Raw genomic sequence first — 17,862 nt, 5'->3', positions numbered from 1 at the left:
GGCAATTGGCACCTGCTGCTCTTCGTTTTTCAGAAGTCTTACTGCAGATGGATTCTTAGACAGTCTAGGAAATGTGTTCAGTTGCTGGATGCTCTCTGTCACTACAGCTGCTATATCAAATGCTTACTTGAGTCTTTTTGGGTCTTTGAAATATTCACTTCCAAGGTAGTCTATGTATAAAATACATGGGGCTTCTGGGCCAGTCACAGTAGGATGTTTCTTCCATTCATTTCCAGTCAGGCTCATATCAGCTTCTACTAAAGTGAAATCTTGGGATCCTGTAGGCGAGACTGGGGGTAGCACGGTCGGGACGGATGGAGACGAGAGATCTCTGAAGCCAAGTCGTGGAACTTGCGGTTTATTGCAAAGGGCGTGGGTACAGGGCCCTGCTGGGAGCTGCCAGCTGCAGCTCGGAGCAGGCCCGAGAGAAGAGAAAGGATGAGAGGGTAATAACATAAAAAGGCAAGAGCTAAGAGCATAGAAAAGTAAGAGCGCAAGAGTAAAAGTAAGAGAACAAGAGCAAAAGCGAGAGCATAAGAGCAAAAGCAAGAGCATAAGAGAGCGAAGTTCCCGTTACAATACATCATCTTCTGTGTTGAATATTCTGATTCTCACTAACCAATCTAGTACAGCATACAAATCCTATAGCATTTACATACAGCCTATAAGAATCACTACATTACCATATTGTGCTACATTTTAAACCCAAAAAACTACTCTTCAGACCCCTTCTGCCAAGCTGGCAGGGTCTGCTCTGACCCTTGGACCTGCCTGCTTGCAGAGGGTATTGTTTCATCAAAAGGGGATTACCTTCAGCCGGCCACACCATTGTTTTCCTGTTGTTCAGTTAACTAAGGGATGTCAAAGCTTGCTTTCATTTCAATCTCGCTTATAGTTTCTATATTCTCAAAATCTTTTGCCAGGCAATCATATTTGTAAGGCTTTCTTGTTTCATCTTCCCCAACATCTCCCCCGTTCTGATGAACAACTAAAATATTTGATACTGTCTTACTCGTAATTCTTTGCACACACTGAATTATACAGGGTACTAAAACTACAATTATTACTATTAGAATAATCAAGCCTATTTTACAGAGTTCCTTTAGCCAAGGTGCAAAGCTCCAACCGTCAAACAAACTGTCTAACCAAGGTGGGTCATCTACTGTGATTTTGTTAGCTAAATCTTTGAGGTTTTGTAGCTGTTTATGAATGGAAACAGAATGGTCAGATAAGTTCATACAACACAATCCTTCAAAATCTTCACAACCATGCCCATGTGCTAGTAAAAGAAAATCAATGGCAGCTCTGTTTTGTAAAGTGGCATGTCTGACCGCTTCTTCATCTGTCAACAAGTCACTGATTGCAGTAGAGGTGGCATTTACTTCTTTGCTGAGCCAGCACCCTAACTTGTTTAATTGTGTCAATGCAGCTGAGGAACCCCACTGAGGTAGAAAAATGCTTGCAACAATTGATTTTCCAGAGTTCCAAGGGTGAAAATCACTATCACAGTTGCTTTCATATTGATGTCCCCAGGAGGACCTAATCTTTCTGCTTTTCTTTTTGACTACTTCTTTGACACTGGGAGCAATTATTGTAAGTTGTCCCAAGGCACAAGGGCCACCATCTATTTTTGAGGGTATACCTTGCCAGGCTCTGTCTCCACAGATGAGCCAGATTCCTCTAGGGAATCGAATTGGAAGTTTGTTAAAACGATCTGCGTGAGGTTCGTCATATGTAAGAAGCTTAGTTTGATTACACCAAGAAGTCATATTGCTATAAGCTGGGTGATAAGGGGTAACGTTTAAATGAGGGCCGTCTTCTCCTAGGAAATGAAAGAAGTAACAGGTATCCATAGTTAATGAGCCTAGGATTTCTAGCTCTTGAAGGTCAGATTTATCAACTTTAGCATTATCAATATAAGTTTGGTGTTTCTGGCTGGGAGTTGGAGATACATGATGATCATCATATGGCCAATATTTCTCAAAAGTAACATTATCAAAACCTTCTGAGAAAGGTACTCCAACTAAACAGGTTGAAAAAGGTTTGTCAGGGCTTGTGTCAGATAGACGGATGGTATCAAAGCCTGCAGACTTGGCTAAAGCAACCCAGACATTTGTCTTTGGTTGATTTACAGGTAAAGCTTCTGCTTGTGCTGCCTGTGCAGCTGCTCGCACTGTTTGAGTTGCAAGAGTCCTTTCAATTTTTTCTCCTAGAGTTTTTCCAAGTTCATTTGCCTGGATAGTTGCCACTTGCTGTGGACTCCCAATTTTGTTACAGGCATCAATCATTTCAGGCACTGTGGGTTTTTCTTTTCCTAGGGCTTTGATAACTCTTTTACATTCTGCATTGGCATTATTTTCAACAATGTCCCGTATCATTATTGGGCGAGCTATATCATCACCGCATTGCCTTTCTGCTGCTTGGATTACCCGGTCCACAAATGTGGTAAATGGTTCAGACAACTCTTGGCTAATCAGATTATAGGCTTTTTCAAAACTTCCTGCAGGCTGAATTTGTAAAAAGGCTCTGCGAGCCATCTTTTTAACGTCATCTAACGCTGTTTTGGGTAAATTCACTTGATTATCATTCTGATCATCAGGAGGGTCACCAGTCAGCTTAGACATGACAAGGGTACGAAGGTCTGCATCAGTACTTTGTCTATAAGCGGCTAGTACCCCTGTAAGCAGTCTTTTCCATTTGAGTTCCCACAGCATATATTGTGAGTCTGTGAGAATTATGCTAGCGAGATTTTTACAGTCATTTGGTGTGAGTGTATGTCCTTCCAGGGTACTTTTCAGCAGTTGCTTAAAATATGGGGAGCAGATACCACTATCCCTTATTGCTTTTCGCAATTCTTTTATCTCATGAGGTGGGATAGCCACCCATGTTCTAGGACCACCAGCTTGCTGGCTGAATAGCACAGGCATAGCTAAAGGATTTAGACTTTCTTCTTTGCAAATCTGGCGTCTGACTTCATGCCAGTCTGTTAGTTGAAAATTATCAAAAGATTTTTGTGAGTTTTCTAATTTTTGGATTAATGCTAGCAGATTTTCAGGGTTTAGTGTCTCATTTTGCTTTGAGAAATCGGTCCCAAGCACTGGGGGGACTTTGGAGCTATTTGGGAACAGTTCTTTTTCGAAATTCTTTTGTGTTGGGATCAGAGGGTTGACATTTGCAGGGGCAAAATAATTTTCTGTCTGTTCCGGATTTATTAAAGCAGCTGTCATATTCCACCCTCCCCCTCCTCGTTGCACGGTTTGTGTGCATGGATGTGGCTGTGCGGACGAATCGTGATACAAGGTAGTCCCACTCGGTGCTGGGAGAGTGGAAGGAGAATACGCAGTTGGGTGTTCGAGGAGATGCGGTCGTGATTCGGTGCTGCTTTGGTCGGCTGCGGGATGCGGCGGCGGAGGTGCAGGAGGTGGCAGCGGAGGCATATTAGGCATCGGTTGTGCAGGGTTGCGAGCTGCGGAGGGATCTGTCAGTGATGTGGCTGTGGCCGCGTCCTCAAGGTCCGGCAGAGGGAGCGACGCGGAAGGATACAAGCAAGGCGCTGCAGTAACAGTCTGCTGTGGTGCCGTGTGTAGATCCGGCGGCGGCGGGGCCGTGGAGATGGAACTGTTGAGTGTGGCTGATCCCGGAAGCAGCGCTGTGGTTGGATGAGGCGGCGCGGAGTGATATTGCTGGTGCGGCGGTTGTAGCAACTGCGCATGCGTGCGTTGCGTCACTAGGTCAGCGTGGGGAGGCATGATGGCGGTGGCGGGCGAGCCGGGGAGTGCGGGAGGTGGTAGAGCGGCGGAAACGGGAGACAGGGCTGCAGCTGCGGTCGTGGAAGGGAACGATGGGCTGTCAGTGGTTGCAGTAGGCGGCGGAGCCGCGCCATGCAGTAGCTCGGAAGCGGGAGGCTGCGGTGGGGAAGGCACGGCTTGGCTCGGGGCCGCGGTGGCGAGCGGCGGCGGCAGGAGCGGGAAGGCGGCCACGGGCGGCGGCGGGGCAGCCTCGTCAGCGGGAGATGATCCCGGGGTGGCGGGAGGCAGGAGGAGCGGCATGGAGGCGGCGGGAATCTGCTGCGGGGGGGGCATGGCGAGCGGTGGGCTAGTCGGTGGCTGGACCGCGGCGTGCATCCGCTGGGAGCTCGTAAGCTGGGCTGGGGTGACTGCCGCCCCGGCGGGCAGGGGCGCCGCTGACGGGAGGCTGGGCTGGAGCGGCGGCAGGCACGGGAGGGGCTGCAGCCACCGGTTTAGCCGCCGCGGCGCCGGTACGGGATGGGTTGCGGGGCTGGGGCGCCCTGGTCCCAGCGCAAGCGGCGCTGCGCTGGGACTGGGGGATTGAGCCGAAACGCCGGCAGGGACGGGGTCAGCCATAGGCGTCTGCTCTGCCGCGGGGACCGTGGGCAGCTCGGGGTGTGCTGCATGCGCTTCAATGGCAGGATAGGGGGGCAGGGTTCCCGCGGTAACGTGCAGAAGGGGCGCTTGGGACGACAGCGCGGCCGCGGCGGAGGCGGACGGGGCTTGGACCACCACCGGCGCTGGGTTGGCAGGGGCGAGGGGGACTTGGGGGGCGGCAGGAGCGGCTGTACTCGTAGGTAGCTGGGGGAAAGCGGCGGGCCCAGCGGGGGCAGGGAGGGGTGGGGCCGCGGTGGCGCTGGTGGGCGGGCTCGTAGAGGCGGGGTTAGGGGGCGGGGCCGCGAGGATGGCGAAACCGGGGGCGGGGACCGCGGTAGCCGTGACCAACGGGATGGCAAAGGCGGGGACGGCGGGAGTGGTGGGAGGGGCTGGGGGGACGGGTGTTGGAACCGCGAGGGCGGGGGGCGGGGAGGCAGGGGTGAGCAAGACCGCGGGTACCGGAGCCGAAGGGTCCGACGGGGAGGTGGGGGTCGTGTCCTGTTCTAGACTCGCGGCGGCAAGGGGCGGACTCGCAGCGGGACCAGAGCTTGGCGGGGCGACTGCTGCGGGCATCCCCCGTGCAGCAAACAGCTCAACCAGCGCCCTGCAAGCTGGGACTAGCTCCGCGGCAGCCATATCTCGGCGGGAAATACTATTAAAGAGCTTAATTCCAACTGTGTCCCAAAAGTCTCTGGTAAAGACGGCTGAACGGTCAGCATTTGGGAAATTAATTAAAGTCCATTCTAAGAGGTTTTTTAACTCCTGTTTCGGTAATTGACTTGGCATAGAACTCAATAAATGCTTTAGTTGCTTATAGAGATCTCTATCGTGGGCAGAGTGAGTTTGTCCCATTATTAGACCAGTGTGTTACCAACCTCGATGTCGCAGAAGCAGTGTCCTCAATCAGAGCTCCGTCACGGGGGGCTGGCCAGGCACTCCAGTCGGGGCTCAGGACGCTGCGTTCAGGTCCCTCCTCAGAGCTCCGGTTTTAAGCGTTGCTTGGCAACGACTTTCCGTGCTCGGGACCTCGCAGGTAGGTCTGCACTCACAGCTCCAGTGCGGGCGGTGCTTTGCAGCGCTCGCCTGAGCTCGCTGCTCGTGGCAGAGTCCCTCCTTAGAGCTCCGGTCAGCGCTGCTCAGCAACGTCTCCGTGCTCGAGGGATGCCACGGCAAACTTCCTCAAAGAGCTCCAGGTAGCTGCTGCGCGGCAGCGGCCACCCGTGCTCGAGGACCGCCAGGCAATTTCCTCCGAGAGCTCCAGGTAATCGCTACGTAGTAACGACTCCCCGTGCTCGAGGTTTGCCTCGGCAAAATTTAAGAGCTCCGGCTTTCACGCTGCGCAGCAACGGTACGCCGTGCTCACGACACCTTTAAGGCGGCTATAACTGGTCATTAGTTACTGTGCATGGAGAAGTCTCCCACAGGTGGAAAAGCTGAACTGGCCCTTCGAACACGTCTGGGCGCCAATCTGTAGGCGAGACTGGGGGTAGCACGGTCGGGACGGATGGAGACGAGAGATCTCTGAAGCCAAGTCGTGGAACTTGCGGTTTATTGCAAAGGGCGTGGGTACAGGGCCCTGCTGGGAGCTGCCAGCTGCAGCTCGGAGCAGGCCCGAGAGAAGAGAAAGGATGAGAGGGTAATAACATAAAAAGGCAAGAGCTAAGAGCATAGAAAAGTAAGAGCGCAAGAGTAAAAGTAAGAGCGCAAGAGTAAAAGTAAGAGAACAAGAGCAAAAGCAAGAGCATAAGAGCAAAAGCAAGAGCATAAGAGAGCGAAGTTCCCGTTACAATACATCATCTTCTGTGTTGAATATTCTGATTCTCACTAACCAATCTAGTACAGCATACAAATCCTATAGCATTTACATACAGCCTATAAGAATCACTACATTACCATATTGTGCTACATTTTAAACCCAAAAAACTACTCTTCAGACCCCTTCTGCCAAGCTGGCAGGGTCTGCTCTGACCCTTGGACCTGCCTGCTTGCAGAGGGTATTGTTTCATCAAAAGGGGATTACCTTCAGCCGGCCACACCATTGTTTTCCTGTTGTTCAGTTAACTAAGGGATGTCAAAGCTTGCTTTCATTTCAATCTCGCTTATAGTTTCTATAGTCTCAAAATCTTTTGCCAGGCAATCATATTTGTAAGGCTTTCTTGTTTCATCTTCCCCAACAGGATCCCCCTGTCACACTAGCAATAGAAACAGATTTTGTCCCCACATGTCTCGATGGGATTAATGTACATTGCGCACCAGTATCAACCAAGGCTTTATACTCTTGTGGTTCCGATGTGCCAGGCTAACGAATCTACACAGTCTAGAAAACACGATTTTCTCTAGCCTCTACCTGGCTAGAGGCAGGACCCCTCTAAGCATGGTTATCCTTCTTTCCTTGGACATATGTCTTGGAGGTTCCTTCAAGGGGATCGGACATGTCATCATCATCATCATACCTGGCAGTTCGGCTATGGGCAACTGGAGGTGCTTTCCTTTTGGTGGAACTCTCTCTCTGAGCTCTGTCTTCTTTCAATTCACGAACCCGTTGTGCTCGAGCAGCAGTAGGTTTTCTATCCTATTTTTTCATGTTTGCTCTACAATCACGTAGGAAGAACCACAGCTCAGCACGTGGGGTGTACTTTCTCTCTCTATCTGGGGAACGTCTGCGTTGGGCACCAGAACCTCTGATCTTTACTGCTGAGATTTGGGGAAGGTCTTCTTTAATCTCTTCTCTGAGCTTCTTGTGATTTTCTTCTATCTTGTCTTTTAATTTTAATGGTCTCATCTTTCTCATCTCGCTTCATTATGGCTAAAGCAGAAGCATATTCATGTGACCTAAGTTGTACAAGTTTTTGCCACATCAGAGACATGCATGGTACCAAGTCTGGGTTTCTAGTTGGTACGTCATCTGAGAAGATAATCTCTGCCACTGCCATTTCTCTCAGGCGTTGGATCCCTTGCTCTGTGGTCTTCTACTGGGTTTGCTGCATATAGAGATCATCTGCACACAGGTATCTTTGTGCTACACTTTCTAAGACGTGCCCAGAGGCTGTGAGGATTAGCCCTCCTCATCATTCCTTGGTCGATGACAGGATCATGTGACAGGGATCTCTAATGCTTTGCTTAAGAGCCATCTAGAATTGTAGCTTTGCTTGCAGCACCTCAAAGATGGACTAACCAAGTAACTATGGATTCATCAGGTCTTCAAGTGCAATCTTTCTTTAGGCCGCGAAGGTCCTTCATGGAAAAGGACTCAATATTGGCTTCTGACTTTGCACCTGCTGCTTTGACTCTTGATTTTATGTCAGGAGGCATTGAGGGTCTTTCTCTTGCATCATCATCATCATCCACTGGTCGATTGGTCTTGTCTGTGCATTTTCCACTTCTAGTGCTGGCAGCAACAGACATTGGTTGAGGCTTATTGTCTGGTTTAGCTGCTGGCTTAGGCTCACTGTCTAGTTTGGCTGCTGGCTTTGAGCCTGGGGTGTTGGCTGCAGCCTGAGTGACTGGGATAGCTGCTGATTTATCTCCCTGATCCCCTGCCTCTGTCTGCTGCTTGACAGTATCTAGCAATGTGTGATAAGCATATGCTAAGGCCTAGCTCACTGCAATGATCTTTTTCTCTTTAGGGTCATCCTGGTACTTCTCTTTCAGGTATTTCCCCACCTCAGCTGGGTTCTGAATTTGTTCATGGGGAAAGTCTCAGACTATAGGGTCAGGGAATTCTTTCAGGATTTGGCCCATATCTTCCCATTTCCCACACTACTTAGGATTTTCCATACCTGGGTCTACTCCTGGGTCAGGGGTCTCATCAGCCCGTCTAGAAATCTTAGCCCTCATTCTAGAGAAGCAGTAGACTGTATAGAGGAAGCTTAGCAGATTGAACCCCAGAAAGATGGTCTTTCTAACATTCAGGGGAAAGTGACCATTCTCCAATAGTGATGTAACAGATTCAGAGGAGAAGAGGAAAGCAAAGGCTGAAAAGCCTCATCCCCTTGCTCCTCCTCTAACAAACTGGATGCATAACCATAGCCACAAACCATTCATACCTGGAACAGATCCCAGCATGTTTATAAACTTTTTACAAATCATTACCACCAAGCCCAGCAGGATAGCTATTCCTGTCACTGCTCCTCTGCAGTAAAAGCTACGTATTAGGGACAATACTAGAGCTATTTCTGGATAACAAAATAAACTTAGGGACCATAGCGGTATTAAGATCTCAAAAAAACTTAGGGACCAGAAATGCATGCAAGCCTGCACCTCAAGAGACATTATGAATTCAAAAAGCATGGCTATTAACTGCTTTATACGAACACAGAGTAATGGCAACCAAAATGCACTCAAAACGGGGTTTTTCCACTCTCTCTCGAGCCACACGTTGGGCGCCAAATTTTGTCCTGGTTTAGAGCAAATTTGGGAGAAAACCTCTAAAAGGGGGCCCCTCCAGAAAGCAAACTCACACGACCCCTCCCCCAACCGGTTCGGGAAGGATTCCTGAGAGAGAAGTGGAAAGAACATGTTTATTTAACAGGCACAGCACCCCCCAGCACACAAAATGTACAATACCAGATGCCACCACTCTTTCACTGCTCTGAAAAACATGACAAATTCAGAAAGTCTCTCTTGGGGGTGGTCGCTCTTTTATCAGTCCCTCCGGTGCTGGGATAGCTGCTGCAGGCCACAGGGTGCATACTCTCAGTGTTTCCCAGGTCTCAGTCTGAAGCAGGTTCGAGTAGGTCTAAAAAAGGAAAGGAGAAACAGTCTAGGAAGAAATTTGGACTGTTTAGCTAAACTACCTAATGAGCAGAAGCAAAAAGCAAGAGCAAGCAGAAGCAAGAGCAAGAGCAAAGCAAAAAGCCAAGCGAAAAGCAAAAGTAGCACTATCTACTGTCCCGTCTGTCTGTCCTGCCAGCCATGGGGGAGCGGCTGATAGCGAAACCAAAACAAAACATTCACTCTTCAGAGCCAGTCTTGAAGGCACAGAACATAATATCCAGCATAAACAGCACACACTAATAGGGATACAAGCATCATAAAGTCACCCTAGGACAGGCAGTATTTTCAGGAAGGGAAGAGTTAACGGTACCTTGCGACAGCGTCCTCTTGGCTTCAGCAGGATGCTCTGTGCTGCGAAGATCTCCGGACATTCTGTCTGGGAGACTTTTCGAAAGGTTTCTTTGTGGTCAGCCCTGGCTGTGAAGTCTTTCTAAATTCAGGGTCTTCGGTTCTTCAGCTCCAGCCTAGAACCCACTTCTGTGGTCACTTGTGTGGTGACCATCAATGCCACACACTCAGGGTTCACCATATGTGGTAGTGTTCCTCACTCGGGGTCACCAAATGTGGTGGTGTTCACAGGGGTCCCAGGATGAGGGAAGAGATGAGAATCTTGACTTCATGTTTCCGAAGGCCAATTTATTATTTTATGATATATATTATAGTAAAAGAAAATGATATATTAAAACTATACTAAAAGAATAGAAGAATGAATTTCATCAGAAAGCTAGCAAGGAATAGAAAGGAATGATAATAAAATCTTGTGACTGCTCACAGTCTCGACACAGGTGGCTGTCATTGGTCATCAAGTAAAAACAATTTCACATGCTGGGTAAACAATTCTCCAGATCACATTCCAAAGCAGCAAAGCATAGAGAAGCTGAAGCTTCTCAGCTTTTCAGGAGAAAAGATCTTGGCAAAAGGATTTTTCATAAAATATGTCTGTGACAGAGTTCCTATGCTTGAAACATAAGACAGACTCACACGTTTCCTCAGACAAACAGCCTTGTTTATTGTCTCCGACACCCTTTTATAGATAAATCAAAACTCCTGGTGCTTCACAGACATTGGTCTAAACTCTACGCCCCACAGACTCCTAACCATTCAAATGCTTGTATTTTAGGAGAGCTCCTATTGGCTGTGAGATTCTGTCAGTCAGCCCATAGGCTGGTTCATGCAGCTGAGCTGGGCTGCTTATTATAACTTGGTTAATGCTAATGCTACAGCTGGGGTAGGAGGCAGAGCTGGAAGGAGGGAGGGTTGTGGGAAAGGTACTTTTAAGGTTTTATTTTACTTCTCATTATCCTTCTCTGATTTTGTTAGTGTAATAAATTCAATGCATATCTCTACGTTGAGCCTGTTTTGCCCATTATGGTATTTGATGAGCGCTCTCTCCTGGTCCTTATCTCAAGCCATGAACCCTTTATTAAACTTTCTCTCCCCTGTCCAGCCGCAGAGGGGAGTGAGTGAGTGAGTGAGTGAGTGAGTGAGTGGCTTTGGTGGGTGCCTGGCATCTGGCCAGCATCAACCCACGACATCCCAGTTGGACCTCCTGGCTGACAGGACACACTGCTGACTCATTCCACTTGCCATCAACCAGGATCCCCAGGTCCCTTTCCACAGTGCTGGTCTCCAGCCTCTTGTTCCCCAGTCTATCCATATATCTAGGGTTGCCTCGTCTCACGTGCAGAATCTGGCAGTTGTCTTTTTTAGACTTCATACAGTTGGTGATTGCCCAGGCAATGACTACAAGTGATATAAAATATGGGTATAGCAATAAGAGCTTATAGTCCTTGTTTTATGAATCTGCTGGCTTTATGAGAGAACTTCTTTGCAGGTACTCCTTGTCCAGAGAGATAAATCATTGGATCCCGCCCCTCAGGTGTATCAACTGCACCATTAGCTTGGCATCATCTGCAAATTTGCTCAGGGTGCATTTGATCCCTTTGTCTATGTCAATATAGAAGATTTTAATTAACACTGGTTGCAATACAGATCCCTGGAGGGGCACCAGTTGTCACCAGTGTCCATTGGGACTCTGAACTGTTGACCACTACCCTCTGGATGTGACTGTCCAATCACTTTTTTATCCATCAAACAGTCCACCTATCAAATCCATCTCTCCAATTTAGAGAGAATGATGTTGTGGGGGACCGTGTCAAAGGCTTTACAGAAGTCCAGATAAATGACATCTGCAGCCCTTCCCTTGTCCACTGATGTAGACACTCCATCATAGAAGGCCACAGGGTTGGTCAGGCAGGACTTGTCCTTGGTGAAGCTGTGCTGGCTGTCTTGAATCACCTCCCTGTCCTCCATGTGCCTTAGTAGAGCTTCTAGGAGGATCTGTTCCAGGATCTTCCCAGGCACAGAGGTGAGGCTGACAGGGTGGTAGTTCCCAGGGTCCTCTTTTCTCCCCTTTTTAAAGATGGACTTCACCTGACTGTCACGACTTTTCAAATTTCATGGAGAGTGGCTTGGCAACTACATCAGCCAATTTTCTCTAGACTCTGGGATGCATCTCATCAGGTCCCATGTACTTTTGCACATTCAGGTTCCTCAGGTGGTCACAAACCTGATCTTTACTTACAGTGGGAGGGACTTTGCTCCCCCAGTCCCTTTTCTGCTGTCCATCCACTAGAGAGGTATTGAAGACTGAGGCAAAAAAAGTGAGTACCTCAGCCTCCTCCTCATAATCTGTTGTTACCAGTTTTCCAGCACTGTTTATCGAGGGGAGTATACCTCCTTTGACCTTCCTTTTCTGGTTCACAGACCTGTAGAAGCCCTTCCTGTTATTCTTTGCACCCCTTGTCAGGTTCAGTTTCAGTTCCAGTTTTACCTTTGCCTTCCTCACCCCATCCCTACACAACTGAACTTCATCCCTATACTCTTCCCAAGATACCTGTCCTGTTTTCCACTGCCTGTCCATTTGCTTCTTTCCCTTTACTTTGATCAGCAGGTCCCTACTCAGACATACCAGTCTCCTGTCTTCTTTGCCTGATTTCTTGATCCTGTGAATTGTTAGCTCTTGTGCTTTATGGAAGACTTCCTTACAGATCTGCCAGTTCTGTTGCATTCCCTTGCCCCCGAGGGCAGTCTTCCAAGGGATCCCACTGACTATCTTCTTTAAGAGCTAGAAGCTTGCTTTCCCGAAGTTCAGGGGCTTAACTTTGCTCCTTACCTGACCCATATCCCTCAGGACTGCAAACTCCACCAATATGTGATCACTGCAGCCCAGGCTGCCTCCAATCTTGACATCCCTGATTAACTCACTTGGGTTGGTGACCAACAGATGTAGTAACACATCCTCTCTGGTAGAGCTATCTATTACCTGGCTCAATAAGTTGTCATCCATGCATTCCAGGAGTCTCTTGGATTGTCACACACTCATATGGTGGTCTTCCACCAAAGTAATTTTTTCACAGCATGCTCAGCAAACACACAAATTATCAGAGCCTTTAGGGTTAATATTCTCTTGTTCTAATCTTGGTTAGGATGCCAGGTGTCTGGTACTGTTCCCACACTTCTCAATACACCTCTTGATGCAGAGGGCATATTAATAGATTGGACCTGTCTGTTTCTTCCAGTGTTGCTGCCTTCAACTGGAAGTATAGAGGAGAATATAATTTGTGTCCCAGAATACTGGGATATATCTGGAAGTGTGTATATATGTATCTTTGCAGCATAAGCAGCCAGTCAAATCACAGTACACTTTGACTCCTGTATGTATTGTTGAAGCCAATGAACAAAAAATGCAGATGGGGGAAAAATCTGATTGGTTAGATTGCCCAACAGGAGTTGACATGTTCCCACTTTAAAGATTTATATACATAGAGGGAGGAGACACAGGATAATTTAATTTGAATAATTGAATAATTGGGCTTTGTTGTTGGTTGGGGACGAGAGGGCTTTTTTGTGGGATGGTGGGGATTTTGTTCGTTTTTTTTTCTTCCCCCCCAAATAAAACAGTTTCTCATCTAGCCTAGAAGGACCTGCAGTTGGAAATTCTCTCTGTATGCTCTTCTAAGACAGCTGAGTAGTATTTATCAAGTCTTTTGACATACCAGCTAAAAAGAGGTAACAGAGCAGAGAAGGCAAGAGGCTGCCATTTTGAACCTCAGTGTATTTGAATAACTTAAATCCCTGATTGTTGGTATATTGTCTTGGTTTTACAATAGGATGAATTTGTACTTTGTATTGTTTTAATAGGTGATGCGGATGACACTGTCAACATTGAATTGGCGACGACGGGAAATGGTGAGGTGGTTGGTAACATGTGCAACAGAAATAGGTATGTTCTGAGGTGCTTCTCAAGGGCTCCTGCCTTTTTGTCAGCTAATCTTAGATGGCTTGATCTTGTTTGTCAACACTCAGGCTCTGCAAATATCTCACACCTTCTGTTCCTCTTTAAAATCCCTTTTTTAGAAGACAATAATTATGTCAGTGCTGAGTGGGTTTTTTGAGCATGTAATAGACTAGGCACAGGCCAAGTGAAACAATACTTGATTAATGCAGTGTAACTTCTTTCCCCTTCAAGGTAGGGACATCCATAACCCAGATTTCCCCTTCTTCCCTCCGTGTTGGGTTTGGGTTTGAGGCTGCAGCAGAGAAAGGGGTAGTGGTTATGGGATGTTACACTATGCTACAACTTTGCTTGCTCTGAAGGGTAAGGCTCCAAAAGACTGATGAGAGCACTGTCTTGTCAGTGGTGGGGAAGATGAACCAAAAAACCGGTGAATGAAATGTGGAGGTTGCATCCCACTGTGTGGCATACAAGATCTCATGAAGGGGTTCTCGTTGTTTGTTTTCTTGGTTTCATTTTTTAAGCCCCTTTGTAAATCCAAGCTTAGAATGTAATGCTTCTTTGTTACGTGGCTATGACATTGTGCAGGCCTCTTGCCTGCACTGGAAAGCAAACCAAACACTAACACAACCCAAGCCTTTCTATGATATTGCTCAGAGTATTTCCCTAATAAAAACCTTTATGTTCAAGTGCATATCAATTCAATACAAGATGTATCTGAAAAGCTTTTTGGGAGAGGGTAGAGGTTAGGATTTTTAATTTTATTTCTTTTAAAGTTGTGCTTAGTATTAAATGCCATGGTGTTCTATTAAATGAGACATTTGGCATGCTTTCATATTCTTTTGTGCATGTGCTGTACCATGAGATGCACATTAAGAAAAGAAGTTAAAATTGCCTTTTAAGTGTTTGGTGTGAGGGCTGCTTTTGAATGATATGACAAGACCAAATGAGCCAGAACTTGTTATACAATTTGTATTAGATAACAAGTAAAACAGCTCAATTTTCTCACTGGGATATAAAAGTTTATCTTGCAGGGTTTTTTTGTTATCTGCATTTCAGTGATTGCTACAGAGTGTACACAGTTAGCCTTTGTTTTAATGTCCTTTTGCAGACATGTTATCAGGTTTAGCTTTTCTTGCTGAAGCTGGTCTCCTTCAGTGTACTGGCAACCTCTTAGAACTTTGAATATAATCTTTTGCCAAACATCTATATCTGCTACGTTTTGTCAGTTGTTCCTAATCCTTTCTTTCTCTCCCCAGGTGTTTATGCACTGGACAGTGTAATGCAAAACTGGTTTACACTTTTCACTCCAACAGAAGCCACTAGTATTGTTGCTACAACAGTGATGTCCAACAGCACCATTGTCCGTCTGCATCTGGACTGTCATCAGCAGGAGAAGCTGGCCAGCAGTGCTAGAACACTTGCTCTACAGTGTGCCATGAAGGATCCTCAAAACTGTGCACTCTCTGCACTGACTCTGTGTGAAAAGGATCACATAGCTTTTGAGACCGCTTACCAAATTGTTCTAGATGCTGCTACAACCAGCATGAGCTACTCACAGCTTTTTACTATAGCACGATACATGGAGCACCGTGGTTACCCTATGCGGGCCTATAAGCTGGCCACCTTGGCCATAACGCATCTCAACTTGAGTTACAATCAGGACACACACCCTGCCATTAACGATGTTCTCTGGGCATGTGCGCTCAGCCATTCTCTTGGGAAAAATGAGCTAGCAGCTGTAATACCTCTGGTGGTCAAAAGTGTCAAGTGTGCAACAGTACTGTCAGATATTTTGCGCAGGTGTACTTTAACCACTCCTGGCGTGGTGGGACTCCATGGAAGGAGGAATTCTGGTAAGCTCATGTCACTGGACAAAGCCCCTTTAAGACAACTCTTGGATGCCACGATCGGAGCTTACATTAATACAACTCATTCACGTCTCACTCACATCAGCCCACGACACTATAGTGAGTTTATAGAGTTCCTCAGCAAGGCCCGAGAGACCTTCTTAATGGCTCATGATGGACACATACAGTTTACACAGTTTATTGATAACCTAAAACAAATCTACAAAGGCAAAAAGAAACTGATGATGTTGGTTCGTGAGCGGTTTGGTTGATGAAAATGAGTGAAGGGAGGAGGTGGTTTGGTATTACTTGAGCCTGCCTTTGTATCTTTTTGAACTTAAAGAAACAAAGCCACACTGGTATTATATGTGTATAGTTATACTGAGTTTGAAAACTAAACTGTCATGTTGTAAAAGTTTGTGTGTTTAAATTTTTTTCCTTTTTTCTGTTTTGTGTGGTTAAAAAAAGGTTTGGTTTACACTGAATATATGTTGTCAAGTGGCAAAAGCCCACATCACTCTCCTGTTCTTTCTGTATATGTTCACAGCCTCAAAAACAAAACATATTGCAATGGCTTTAAAAAAGCAAACAAAGCACCTCCATCCTGTGATAAGTACCTCAAATGCATTCAGCTTTGCTCCTTTGTAACTCATTGTTATATTTCAACACATTTTAACAAACCAACAAATGAAATACTAGTAGTTAAAAGGCTGACCATGTGGCTTTGCAGTGCTCTTCATCCAGAAGCATGGCACACAATGCTTATGCATGTGGAAACTTAGCGACTGTCAACATACATTCTCAGGGATTTGTCAAAATAAATTTTTTAAAAGTATGAGAGCATTTATTGTACTGTATATATATTATAGTATATGTCTGAATATTGAAAAAATCTAACATTAATTTATTAAAAAAATTCAAATCTATGTAATGCAAAGTACTTGAAGCTGCAGTAGCTTGGTTTTAAAGAAAAAATATCTGAAGGACTAAAGTGCGCCTTGCTTCAGGGTTGGCTCAGGTGGTGAACTATATGCTGGGCATCTATTCAGAGCCATCTTTTGGATTGCATGGTTGGAATGATACCTATTGGGGAAGTTTTATATATGTATATGTATGTATGTATGTATGTATGTATGTATGTATGTATATATATATATATATATATATATATATATATATGTATGTATGTATGTATGTATGTATGTATGTATATAAACACATGCTTGTAACAGGCACTATAGAAAAGAGGGACAACAAAAAATACACAGCCAGAGCAGCAAGCCTTAGCATTAAGAATACAGTATGCCAGAATTGGGGTTTGTGCCTCCTAGCCTAGAAAACTTAAAGAAATATCATTTTGGACACAAAATGCAAAATTATTGACATGATACATTATGCCTTTGCAGTGAGCTAATAATAAGCTAACCTTTGTGCACAAATATATATATATAAAATATGTATTCTGCATAGGTATTTTGACTGTGCAGGACAGAAAGTTGTGTAGGTATGACTGTTCTACTTTTCCGTTCATTTTTGTAATATATTTTATTTTCTCTAGAATTACTCAAACAAAAGCAGCCTTCTATCTTGCCTTGTCTTAATGCTTTAAATTAACCAAACTGGAGATCTAACTACCAAACCATTCATTATATTATTAAATACCAACTTTGATTACAGTATCGTGACTTTGCTTTCGCTGATGGTTCTGCATCCTTGTGCTTTTTAAAACAGTTTTTGTTTTGGTGCAAAAGTTGTCCAATGTATCTTGTTCCCTTCATTAGAGAACATGCTAGAGGTATGTTTGTAAGTATTTTTGTTTAGAAAAACTATTTCATGTTCTCCATTTTATTTATTATAATAGGTAAAAAGGTTGTACTTCATTACCCATGTAAACATGCTCATGAAGTTGAAATTAAGATTTGATACAATGATATCAATTTATCTATGTAACTAAATCACTGTTTTATAAACTTGTTACTGATAACAATTTTTTTGTTTTGATTAAAATTAGTTTTTTGAAAGTTGATTCTGCCTCCTTTATGGTGTCTGTTGCTGGAGTTAAATAATCTATGAATAGTTCATAGATCTTAAAAGCCCAGCTTGCAACTTTGGTGCATTATGGTGATAAGCAATATGACCAAGAACGAAATGTTTTGTTCCTCAAAAATCTGCTGAGGAACAGTAGTGTTAACAATTACAACAGCTCCTTTGCTCATGCAGGAAGACATGGTGTGTCAGAAGGACCAAATGGTGCCTGCAATTGAAGATGTGTGATCCATACAACGAACCATAAGCCTTGACATATTGCCCTGGTGGGACGGAAGAGTGTTTGGGAGCATGTTTCCACTCAGTGGATTATTTGGGTGACCATGAAATTTAAGATGTGCTGCAGATATATACAAGGACAGTTCTTGCTGTTCTTTGGATTTTATAAAGCATTTTGTGTATTCTGAACTGTGCAACTCACTCCACCCAGCATGGAGTTCTTGCTCACCAACTAACACACATAATTTCTGCATTTTTGGAGTCTTTGCTCAGTAAGATGTGTGTAAGT

At 45.5% G+C, this 17,862-nt stretch overlaps 1 protein-coding gene across 2 annotated transcripts in view; it reads left to right on the top strand.

Moving 5' to 3' along the window:
• Window positions 1-17,334, top strand: part of LOC132341478 (zinc finger SWIM domain-containing protein 6-like) — a 318,134-nt gene extending 300,800 nt beyond the window's left edge. For both annotated transcript variants that reach the window (XM_059873054.1, XM_059873053.1), the window contains 2 exons: window positions 13,365-13,446; window positions 14,718-17,334. In XM_059873054.1, coding sequence (XP_059729037.1) covers window positions 13,365-13,446; window positions 14,718-15,580 — 945 coding nt within the window. In that variant the 3' untranslated portion in view covers window positions 15,581-17,334. The remainder of the gene's footprint in view (window positions 1-13,364; window positions 13,447-14,717) is intronic.
• Window positions 17,335-17,862: the final 528 nt, after the last annotated feature.

This window comes from Haemorhous mexicanus, chromosome W, assembly GCF_027477595.1.
Source record: "Haemorhous mexicanus isolate bHaeMex1 chromosome W, bHaeMex1.pri, whole genome shotgun sequence".
NCBI classification, from domain to species: Eukaryota; Metazoa; Chordata; class Aves; order Passeriformes; family Fringillidae; genus Haemorhous; species Haemorhous mexicanus.
The sequence above is the reverse complement of the archived record's forward strand: the minus strand, read 5'-3'. Positions and strand labels throughout refer to the sequence as shown.